At 32.2% G+C, this 12,260-nt stretch overlaps 2 protein-coding genes across 2 annotated transcripts; one reads left to right on the top strand and one right to left on the bottom strand.

Moving 5' to 3' along the window:
* Window positions 1–1,806: 1,806 nt before the first annotated feature.
* On the bottom strand, window positions 1,807–7,209 carry LOC105627561 (transitional endoplasmic reticulum ATPase TER94). Its single transcript, XM_012208843.1, has 13 exons — window positions 7,193–7,209; window positions 5,825–6,184; window positions 5,085–5,277; window positions 4,774–5,008; window positions 4,519–4,652; window positions 4,198–4,446; window positions 3,939–4,103; window positions 3,735–3,857; window positions 3,422–3,634; window positions 3,030–3,338; window positions 2,753–2,914; window positions 2,217–2,371; window positions 1,807–2,045 (listed from the first exon to the last, which is right to left on the bottom strand). Exons 1-13 carry the CDS (start codon window positions 7,207–7,209, stop codon window positions 1,955–1,957), a joined length of 2,406 nt encoding a protein of 801 aa, XP_012064233.1. The 3' UTR covers window positions 1,807–1,954.
* Window positions 7,210–9,643: 2,434 nt separating this feature from the next.
* On the top strand, window positions 9,644–11,082 carry LOC105627560 (leptin receptor overlapping transcript-like 1). Its single transcript, XM_012208842.1, has 4 exons — window positions 9,644–9,738; window positions 9,820–10,018; window positions 10,342–10,490; window positions 10,681–11,082. The coding sequence occupies exons 1-3, from the start codon at window positions 9,644–9,646 to the stop codon at window positions 10,453–10,455; spliced, it is 408 nt and encodes a 135-aa protein (XP_012064232.1). The 3' UTR covers window positions 10,456–10,490; window positions 10,681–11,082.
* The last annotated feature ends 1,178 nt before the right edge of the window (window positions 11,083–12,260 follow it).

Genomic DNA, 12,260 nt, shown 5'->3' with positions numbered 1-12,260 from the left:
ATATATCTCGTACTATTATTATATATATATATATATATATATATATATATATATATATATAATAGAAAGTTTCTTTCATGTGAACTGAAGCATTCAGCGCGATCGCGAGTATGATGTCAGTATCGTAGATCCGTAAATGTCGTTATGGCGATTTTATACTAACGAATTTTATTTGGTAAATAGTTTTACTTTTATAAAGATAAATAAAAGTGTTAAAATAATCAATGTACATATGAACGTGCTAAGGCTTAAGCTTTGAACGTCATTACGTATAAAGTTTCTTATTAACACGTGATTGTGCTGGTCTGCAAATGAAAGAAAGAAAAAAAAGAAAAAAAGACATTGTGAGTCTCCTTATCTACGATTGGTTCAATATCCTATTTTTATTTGTATTTAATAAAATTGCTGACGATTTTTTATAAATCAATGTTTTTTCATTGAAAATTTGCGTTATCACAACTTTGTTCGTATGAAAACTTGTGCTAATATTGAGTATTTTATTAGCAAGAAACACAGTGTAACATAATAAATCATTACATTCTTTTTGTTCAACATTAAACAAAGATGAAATGGTAACTGTGTGTTACACTGCTTGTTCCTGGAAAAGTCAGTTATATTTCATATAAATATTACGCAATACTAGTAGTATAATCATTACAAATTTTCGAATGAAAAATAAACATTTTCATGATTTTATTAAATGTATTTTTAGCATTTGGATTAATATCCTATTATATGTGAAACCCATTATTTTCAAAATAAAATATTTAAAAATGTAGATTACAAACGTAAAAACTTTTTATTAGAATATGCATTCAACTGTTTTATAAGTTTGTTTTATAATTCTATCTATTTTTTTAGATTGAAATTAAAATATTATCTTTATTACTAAAGTAAAAATTATGTATCGAATATCAATCATTACTTAGAAAGAATAATTATTTCTGATACAATAATATATTAATCCTTTAATTTTTTGTGCTAAATTAATGCTTTAATTTTTAAATTTTAATTCTATTCTTAAAGTTTATACCAAATACTATATCAGAGTGGTACAACCAATTATGGCATAATAGTATCAACAACTTGCTATTACTTTATAAAAAAAATCGGACAAATCTCTTTTTACTCGTATTATATTATTCGGCTCCTTCAGAAATTTCAACGTTTATAAAACTGCGTTATAATGCAAATAATCATTACGATTCGAATGATGAGATTGAAAAAGGCTCTTTATCATCGTATATGGATTAATTTACTATCAAGGGATATTTGTAAAATCGTCAACATACATCATTAGTTGACAATCTCATCTCGACATGGCATAAATTTTTTAAATATTACTGCAATGTGTGAGTGTGACAACAGAATGTAATCTCATCGAGTACAGTGATAATGCAGCAAAAGGGTCCATTCTGAATTCAAACTCGACAAAATACATAATCGTTAACGCATGTAAAATTATGTAGCAAAATTGCAATGGGTAATATGTATATCCCTATAATACGTGTATACACGGTATAAAGTGTCATTTCGTCACTTTGTAGTAATCTTTCTATTATGTAATTGTTAATCAACGATGATTATATTTCTATTACATCCATGTTGCCACGTTCGTGGAAAAGAAAGGAAAGATAATTTCATATAACGATATCGCTAAAAGATGAAGTTCCATTAATAAAAATGTAAATAATCATATGGACAAAGTTTTCAATCGATATTTTATATCCGAATATTTCTTAGCTACACGGATTAGGGTCTATGCCTTTTTTTTTCTACAAACACAAAGCTGTATGTACCTCATATAAAATTTCCATTTATCTCTTCCATTTATTTACGCTCTTTATATTTCAATTATATCACTTAAAAACGATTCCTGTGCTATATATTATGTGGTAACAGACAGGCCCTTTTGTCGTATGCTCACTGTAATGACATACAAGGAAACGAAAACTTAGCTATAGAGATCGTCATCTCCATCATCTTGAAAGGTTTGATCGCCTTGTGTATTATCTTGAGCACCGCCTGTTCCACTTTGTGGAAATCTGCAAATAATTTTTTAAGATGAAAAAAATATTTTTTATTATGTACAAATCTGTCTAGTAAAAATATGTATCATATTTTTAGCATTTAAAAGAACAATGACCATAAGGATTTAACTTGATTCGTTTGTTGTTTTGTTTTATATATTAGAATTTGAAAAAGAAAATTTATACCTGAAATTAGTCCCAAATCCTCGAGATTGCTGAAGCGTTTGCGCAAACATTTCGTACTTGCGAATGTCGTTGTCGGACACTGAACGACGCGCAAACCTCATTGCTTCCTCGAAGTGAGCTCGCGTTATTTCTGGTACAGGATCATCCTCATCCATCTAGAAAAAACGAATAGTAAAACTTAGGAGTGATATACATATATATTAATAGCAATTTTGTGTTCGAATTATTGAATTTCTATATAAATGTATATATCGTTTACTATATATTGCTAAAAAAAATGCATGAAATGATTATTATATGCGATTATAAAAATTTTTTTCTCTTGCGATCGGAAAATGAAATATTGTACTATTTATCATAGTACGTCATAAAAAAATAAAAAAAATGTATAAGACTTTTTCTGCCGATGATTCGAAGATGACTCGAATAAAATCTAATGCTGACTCAGATGTGAGTCATACAAAATGACACAGCAGAAATGAGTCTACAAAATAATACAAAAATGCTGTAAAGTGCATTTTATAAAGATATCTTACATCCATAGACGCGGATGGATTATTTGCTCGTTCTTTTTCCCTTCGAATTTCAGTCTCGATGCACTGTCTAATGGCAAGTTTGCATGCCCGCTGGCAAATTTCTGTCAAATCAGCACCGGAAAAGCCGTGCGTAACTTTGGCGATGTAGCTTAGATCCACATCCTAACAAAAGAAAAAAAATTTTTTTTTAATAATTAAAAATGCACACAAGAAAATAAACAATACATCGCTATTATTAATTATCTGTATTTTTTAAGTAAATTTACGGAATTATTACCTTAGCTACAGGCGATTTCCGAAGATTGGCGCGGAATATCGCTTCTCGAGACTTCTCATCAGGTAATGGTATATAAATTAATTGATCTAATCTACCGGGTCGTAGAATTGCCGGATCGATGATATCGGGTCGATTTGTTGCTCCTATGATGAATACATTCTTTTTCGCACCCATACCATCCATTTCCGTTAATATTTGATTTATCACACGATCCGCAGCACCGCCAGCATCGCCGACGGTGCCTCCTCGAGACTTTGCAATAGAATCAAGTTCATCGAAGAACAGTACACAAGGTGCTGCTGATCTTGCCTGAAAATAATTTGTTATTAAACGATATATATATAAATATGAATAATCTCGAATTCTCTATTAAAGAATGCGAGATGGTTTACCTTATCGAAGACATCTCTGACATTAGCTTCCGATTCTCCAAACCACATAGTTAATAATTCAGGACCCTTGACAGAAATGAAATTTGCTTGACACTCATTGGCAATCGCTTTGGCCAATAGTGTTTTACCACAACCAGGAGGACCGTAAAATAATACGCCTCTTGACGGTTGCATACCGAATTTCAAGAATTTATCAGGGTGTTCCACTGGATACTGCGCGACAAAGACGCATGTTAATAAATATGTAATTTAAAACTTATGTATATATATATATATATATATATATATATTAAATCTTGTATCTTATTTTTACCTGCACCAATTCTTGCAATTCCATTTTAACATTTTGTAAACCTCCAATATCATCCCAGGTGACCGTCGGTACCTCCACAATGGTCTCACGTAGAGCACTCGGACTGCTTTTCGTCATTGCATACTTTAACAAAAGATATTGAGATTTAACAAAAAGATACTTTCATTTAGAAAACGATATGAATAAATACAAATAATAACCCACCTTGAAGTTTTCCATTGTTACCGCAAGCGAAGATAAGACTTCTGCGTCTATATGGTCGTCTTCCAAGTCTATGAGATCCATTTTTTCACGAATTTGTTGAAGAGCCGCTTCGGAACATAAAGACGCCAAATCGGCACCAACGTGTCCATGAGTTTCTGCTGCAATCTAGTGATATTTTTTTAAATATAATATTATTTTACAGCTATATAAAATGTTAACTATTTTGATCTATTAAAAGTAATGTAAAAATAAATGGTACCTCTTCTAAATCGACATCATCAGCAAGCTTCATATTCTTCGTATGGATTCTCAAAATTTCCAATCGGCCAGTAGCATCCGGTATACCAATGTCAATCTCTCTATCGAAACGTCCGAATCGGCGCAATGCCCCATCGATGCTATTCGGTCGATTGGTAGCTGCCATTACAATTACATGGGAGCTTTGCTTCATACCGTCCATCAGTGTCAACAGTTGAGATACAATACGCCTTTCGACTTCACCATGCGTCTATATAAAAAAAAACGTAATTTTTATTTCAAAATGCGATTTATAAAAGATATTAAATTTGACTTGATGAACCTTTTCACGTTTCGGTGCGATCGCATCAAGTTCATCAATAAATATAATGGCCGGAGAATTTTTCTCGGCTTCCTCGAATGCCTTCCGCAAGTTGCTTTCAGATTCACCAGCCAATTTGCTCATAATTTCAGGACCTGCGTAGAAAGAGGGAAGTCTTTAAATATCTTATGTTCCTCTGCCTCATGTTCCTAATTTATGTTATACATTTTTATTCCTATAATTAAATACTATTTTGCTTGTATTCAGATTGTATACCGTTTATGAGAAAGAAGAATGCTCCGGTCTCGTTTGCTACAGCACGTGCAATGAGAGTTTTTCCTGTACCTGGTGGTCCATATAACAATATACCACGTGGTGGCTTAACGCCGATAGCTTTAAACAAAGATGGATGTCGCAGAGGTAACTCTACCATTTCCTTAATTTGTGCCAACTGCTTACGGACGCCACCGATATCGTCGTAACCTACAGCATTTAATGCTTCTTCTTCCTCCTGTAAATAAATGCTCTTTATTATCTACGTCGTTATTGAAGATACTAAAAACATATATAACATATATTTTTCTGACCTCTCGTTTTATCGGATCACCTTCACAATGTATCACTGTATCAGGCGCCACAATGCAAAATGGTCCCGGATCAGTTTCTACAACTTTGAACTCCACAGCTCGCATGCCACCTCGTACAATAAAATTATCATCTTTGTGAATAGGACGATATGCTTCCAGGAAGTATGGTTTTAAATAGACTTCAAATAGATTTCTACAAAAATCGAAAAATACATAATATATTTATACCATTATACTTATATATTTATTTTTTTATATTTATACCATCATAAAAATATTACGTAATTAAAAGTAAAATGCAAAATTAATTTCAAAAAGATAATACCAATTCATGGTTTTACTGCAATTAGATATTTTCAGTACTTTTTTAAGTCTCATTTTAGAGTTACTGATATTAAGCTTGTAAATTATTATACATATATATCTCAATTTTATTAGAGTGATGTTTGGTTTTATGTGAAAATGAATGATTCAAAAGGTTTATTCTTTTTGGCAATTCATCTTTCTTCTTTTTCTTTTCCTCTAAAGAGAAAAGAAAGAAAGATGAATTAATACAAAAGTCCAGCTAAAAAGAATAGACTTATAATTTGCAGATACCAAATTCGATCCCTTCAATACTCTCAATTTTATAAGATCAATTAAAAAGTTGAATTTATATTAAATGAAAATAATAGAATAAAATCTACTTTGGATCTATATTTCATTTACGTTCTAAACCTTAGACATAACGTTAAATTTACCCAGCAAGACCATCAACAGTGTCATCCATTGGCAGCACATGAATACGTTTTCCATACTTGACTTCTGGACATGCTTGTACAGAAACGACATCGCTTAGACGTACACGTAAGTTATTTCTAACAACGCGATTCATACGGATTTTCTCATCCGGACAGGTGTCATCTGAAAGTACGATGCACACTGTTTCCTTACGCCTTTTCCCTTTCAGCAACACAGTATCTCCACGAAACAATTGCAACTCGTCCATTTTCGCTTGAGAAAGGGCAACCACGGAATTATCATCAGCAATTGCTTCATCAACCAACAGTCTATTTGGCCTATCTTTCTTACGAAGGATAGCCGTCGCCAAATCTTCACCACTGAAATATAAAACATTAATTATATATCAAATGTAATGATTCTTATATGATACTCCTTTGTTTAATATTTTATAGTAAACACAAATAAATATAACAAAAATTAGAAATAAAAATGTTATCACTAATGAGAATGTACAACTATAAAATTTTTTAGACAAATGAGATAACTATAATTTAAAAAAAGAAACCAATTTTTTAAATTTAACAAATAAATTAAAAAATAAAGGATGACATTCTTTTAATATTTTTTGAAGGAAACAACTGTAACCGCTATTCTATATCCTATACAAAAATCTTTAAAATTATTTTTCTTATTAATTTACTACAAAGTCTTCATGATGAAATAAATATGTCCTTATATTCTGAAGTGAGAAAAACAAAAACTAATTAATGACATACCACATATATAAATATGTACATATATATATATATATATATATATATACATTCCACAATGCATTTTATTTGTTATCTACTAAAGTCCTAACATAATTCTTCAACATATTTTCAAAAGGTGATATGTAACAAGTACACGAAATTAACATATTTTTAAATTTCAGGCACGTAAAGCAAACGTAAAATTGTAGCAAGAACATTCGCGTTCACGCTCGTAATTTTTATCCGTATGGACGGCCAGCTGACTCGGCGTCACGAAGAATCGAGCGTCTTCTTCCCTTTTGTCATGTTTGATTCGCGCACAGCCATGATCGAGCAACATGCCGAAAAATTTTTAAGTCTCGATCCGCGATCCGCGGGAACACCCCCGAGCGAATCGGGATATCGCGAGGACGAGGAGGCGCGTGATCCACGACGTCATCGGCCATCACGACGAGCGCGGGCCTTTGCGAAAAACAAAGCGTCGTTCTGTCGACATGATGACATCGTGAAATTGAGTGCCGCCTTGGCTGTCGCGCTCCGCGACACACATCGCTTTACCGACGAACGCGAGCAATCGGTATGGAATCGCTATTGATCAATTCAGGTCGAGCCCGTCACGAATTTCCTCACCTCTTTGGATCACTCATCGTCCAACCTTCGGTGTTGTCCGCGCAAAAAAAGGAATCCGCACGATGCACAATCTCTTCTTTCGGTACACGCAATGAGTGTAGCAACGGAGTCACGGACACAAATGAGAGGAAACTGTCTGTGATGACTCGCTTCTACCCGTTGCCAAATCATAGGGTAAAGGCGCGTCCATATTTCGCGAAATCGGAACCGCCGCGTGACGCGGCGACACGTCAAAATAAACATGGTAGCCAATGGCTGCGTTCGGCAGAGAAAGCATCTTTGTAAGCAACTGTTGTAAAATTCTTGAATATGATTGCTTTTGTACATTTAGATCCAATAAGAAACTAAGGACAAGGCCAATCATAAAAAAATCATATTAATGAATTTTACAACAGTTGCAAAGCTGTTTTTTCTGCTAAGGTCAAGTTCAGCAACTCATGGCTAACTCTTAACTGAGGTTCAACTTGTTTCTTATTTCTTTTCAATTTAAGAATTGAAAAGAAACAAGGAATAAGTTAAATTTTGGTTAGACTTAACCGTGATTTGTGGAATTGGGCCTAAAAAGAATCATTGGTCTAAACTTCGTTCGAATCGTTGACCAAAATAATTATGTGATCAAAATTGATAAATATCAAGCGTCAATTTTGATCACGTGATTTTTTTTGTCACTGAAACGTTCTGTTTGAGCAGCTCATGAAAATGTACTTTAATGTATAATTAATCATCAGAGTTCATTTCCTTTTTAGGACTATGTTTCAAAACTTCCTCTCTGAAGAAAATTTTACTCGAAATATATAGTAACGTATACTATAGCATATAGAGTAAAATCTTTCTCGGAGAGGAAGTTTTGGAACGTAGCCTAAAAAATAAAAGATTCTGATTGGTTTTCTTATGTTTTATGCAAAGTACTGTACTTTAGCTTTTATGTTTAAAGGTTCGTCTACATAAAAGATGTAGACGGTCGTAAGGTCGTTTCAAATTGTAAACAATTGACCAATCCTAGTCAAATATTCTCCTTATTTAGATTGTGATTGATCAATTTCCTACTTAAAATCCAACTTAAAATCCCACGATCGTCTACGATTTCTATGTAGATGAGCTTTACTACGTGTCCAATTCTACAACCAATCACCTTCGCTGAGCTATGAACCTGCTGTCTCCTCCAATGATGTACTTTTATCAATTTACGTCACGCGTAATTCGCGGTCTACGGAGTGAGATTAGTGAGAGTTCGATAAATATATATACTTGTCAAATCAACTCGCAATGGCCGGGATTAAAGGTTATTTCTAATCATTTCACGCGTATGCGATTCCCCGTGGCATGAATCCTCGGGAAATGTCATCATCGTGGGGACCTCGCACTAAAATCGCGAAAATTGGCTGTCAAAACATAACCTCTTCGCACCACTGTTGTCATCGTCGTTTGACGTTTGATTACGCACACAATTCTTATCACTTAATTAAGTTTCGTAACTTGATTTAAGAGCAGCATGCGACCTTCACGTCACGTCTACCTTCGATTCCTCCTTTTTTTTTAACTTTATAAAAACAAAATTACAATCTAGAACAGTAGTTTCGTTTTATGATATCACAATGCATTGTTTGCAACTTTTAAGATCTACAATTTAAAACATTGCGATCCTTCATCTATCATTACGCAAAAATTTTATATAAAATTTTATATAACTTATTGTTACAAATAGATTTAAGACTAGACAACCAAAAATGTATTATCAAACTCGTAAAAAATGTAGGCTATTATCCTTTTAAGAGGCAGTCAACAAATATTTTATCTTGACATTTAATGAATAACAATGATAGAACGACATTTGTCAATTATTCTTAAAAGAACAACAGCCAAAGTATTTAAGAGCATTCTACAATGCATTGCGAACAACTGTTGCCAGTTGAAATGTTTGTCACGATCAATCAGAAGCATAAATAATGCCCGCTTTTAATTGATTGTCACAATAAACGTTTCAACGGATGTTTGCAATGCATTGTAGAATGTCCTTTATAATACTGTTAAATAGATTAATTTTGTATTTTTCTTATTTCATGGCATTCTTTGTGACACTTCCTCGAAACAGCGTAAGTACTTTTGCGAGCAAATTATTGGCATAAGATACTTTATGCTTTCCAGCAAGAGGCATAATATAATAATCATTTTATTTTTATTTATATCATTGACAAACAAAATTGTAATGATTCACTATGGCTGCGTTCCATTTAACGCTTACAACGCTTGTGGAATCATTTCATCTTTGTTTATCAAATGTTAAACAAGGACAAAATACTCGCAAGCGTTACGAGCATTAAGTGGAACGCAACCTATATCTACTACATTTCTTGTAAAGCATCCATTTTTTTCTCTAAAATTCGCGTGAAGTAGCTGTTTCTCTGTTATTCACAAAATTTAATTAAACCAGTTTTTTAGTACAATGATAACATGGAAATATATAATTACAGATTAGTACTGCTAGCGTTTGCTGGTTCCATCGGAATGACATTTGTCATTCTAGGCTGTGCATTACCGATATATAAGTGAGTAATTTTATAAAACTAATCAGTTTTATCCAATTCTCCTAGAATTATAGAATGTTATAATACAAGCACAATTTCTAGAGTATGGTGGCCATTTTTTGTTGTACTATTTTATATATTGGCACCTATTCCAACTATAATAGCACGTCGCTACACAGATGATTCAGGAAGCAATAGTAATCCATGTTTAGAGTTTGCAATATTTATTACAATGGGATTCGTAGTATCATCCTTCGCTCTTCCAATAGTATTGGCGCGATCTCCGGCAGACCAGCCAGTGGTAAGTTACTACGCACTTTTTTATAAAATATTTTAACCTTCTCTGCAATTTGAGTCTTTTTTTGATATAAATAAAATTTCTCTTCATTTTTAAATTTTTATTAAATAAAAGTTAACATTTGAATTAAAAATTATTTGGCAATGTAATAGGGATGTTGAAAAACCTAAACTTTTTTTTTGAAAATCTTGAACAATAGACAAAACTTTTAAGCTGGACAAAATAGACTCACATTGTAGATGAAGAAAATGAAAATATGATTGCTATAATAAATTAGCTTTAAATCTGTTGATCACTTAGAACACATAGGTTTTTTGTCTTTACAGATAGAATGGGGCGCTTGCTATCTGACATTAGCAGGTAATATTGTTGTGTATTCAACTCTAGTCGGATTTTTCATAACCTTCGATCAGGATGATACTGATTACAACATGTGGTGAAGTACTACTGCAATGTACTTATTCATGATAAAAATGTAAGTGTATGACCTGATTTATTTTGAAAATAGTAAAAGTCAATGCTTTGATATTAATTATTAATGAGATAAAATTATTTTATTTCAAAACTTCATTTATAGCTTATTTTTAAAATATAGAACACAAGAGAGGCATTTATTAAAAACATGCCATTTTTGTGATACATATAAGTACATGAAATTGTTTCAGGTTTTCTATGAGATTAGAAGGAAAAAAATATCAATCATACAGTGCACTGACTGAAAGCTACATGTTGATTCTAAATTATGAAACTTATTGTACACAGTTTACATAATATAAACCCTAATATGGATACTCTACTATACTTGATGCTACAAAAGAAAATAGTATTATAGTGCACTAACGATAGAATGTGTTAATGAAAATACACTACATTGAATTCCACGCGTGTTACGGAGCAGCGAAAAACAAAATGCATTTAATGTCTTAGATTTTTCGTATGGGATTATTCAGGATAACCTGAAGCGTAACAATGCAAGGATAATGTTGAAAATATTTTTTATTTAATCTAAGTCTTTCGTAATAATAATGATAATAAAGCTACGATTTATTACTTAATCTTATTTCTTCAATCCTTGAAAAAACCGGTCAAGAATGTTCTCGAGATCATTAAAATAAAATAACTTGAAAATCATTCTCTCATACGCATTCCTTATAATTGTGATTGTTACAGTTTCAATATGAACAGAAACAGTGCGATTATTACTATATAATTTCTTGATTTGAATAGATTTTTAAGCTGCAATATTTTACATTTTAATAACGAGAGAAATTTGAAAAACGCGTGCTTATTTTTTCATTTAAAGTAAATCAAAAATTTTTAATCGCGTGTATTTTTAAGTAATTTAAACAGTCACCATTATGAAGTACAAGAAGTACTGTTGCAACATTAACTGGAAATCATCATTTCTTCAACATGGCGTTCGTTTAAGCGAAAGCCGAGATTGGTTGTATTCAGATTCCAATCCAAGTGTCACCCAGATATCATTTTATACTTGTTGCTCACCGAAAGTTAAAGAAAGACATCACGGTATCTGGGTAACACGTGGAAATCTGAACGCGCCTATTAACGTCCGATTTTTTAGCGCATTACTTTCGAATGATACAGATTCCAGCGGTTAGGTAAGTCATTGATCTTTTTTTAATCTCGATACTTCAAATTTCTTTCAAAAAGATTTTCTTGTATCTTAACTTTTCCTCCTGGAAATAACTACCGTTGCAAATTAGCACTTTCAAGCATGCCTAAAAATTACGACTACCAGCAGAAATCCGATCGCACGAAATCCAATAATACATGTCACAACTTTCGCAAGGCGCGAAAAGATTCGAACGTATATCGCTATTTACAGACGAAAATTAAACGCTATCTCGAACAGATTTGAGAGAGAAAATTCAGTGTAATCTGTTGAAAAAAAATTTGATTTAATTTGTTGTTGTTTGCGCGTTTGGCAGGTATATTTTAACAATAGAATTGTATTCAAAGATTAATGTGCGAATTTTGTCATTTTAATAAGAATTAGGTTAGAAATGGTTAAGGTTTATTTGTGAAATTATTGTAGTTTTAATGCTATTTTTTTAAATTTTGCCGAAAATAATTGTGGTTTAAGTTTAAAGTAATTACGAGCGTGAATAAGTCGTACATCCAATTGCATAAGTAACATTGGAATTTCATTGATATATAATTGGATGAAAGAACCATTGATTGAAAGAATATCAAATGATGAAATTACACGATTAAATAATTCAGT

The sequence above is a fragment of the Atta cephalotes genome (assembly GCF_000143395.1).
Source record: "Atta cephalotes unplaced genomic scaffold scaffold00009, whole genome shotgun sequence".
Classification (NCBI taxonomy): Eukaryota; Metazoa; Arthropoda; class Insecta; order Hymenoptera; family Formicidae; genus Atta; species Atta cephalotes.
This window is presented reverse-complemented; position numbering and strand designations above follow the sequence as displayed.

Excerpts from the sequence above, each read along its gene's own strand:
- LOC105627561 (XM_012208843.1), bottom strand. Across the intron at positions 3,339-3,421 it reads TCAGAGATGTCTTCGATAAG|GCAAGATCAGCAGCACCTTG; the intron begins GTAAACCATCTC and ends AATTATTTTCAG. Across the intron at positions 2,372-2,752 it reads ATCCATCCGCGTCTATGGAT|ATGGATGAGGATGATCCTGT; the intron begins GTAAGATATCTT and ends CGTTTTTTCTAG.
- LOC105627560 (XM_012208842.1), top strand. The coding sequence starts at position 9,644 with ATGGAAATATATAATTACAGATTAGTACTGCTAGCGTTTGCTGGTTCC. Across the intron at positions 9,739-9,819 it reads TGTGCATTACCGATATATAA|AGTATGGTGGCCATTTTTTG; the intron begins GTGAGTAATTTT and ends CACAATTTCTAG. Across the intron at positions 10,019-10,341 it reads CTCCGGCAGACCAGCCAGTG|ATAGAATGGGGCGCTTGCTA; the intron begins GTAAGTTACTAC and ends TTGTCTTTACAG.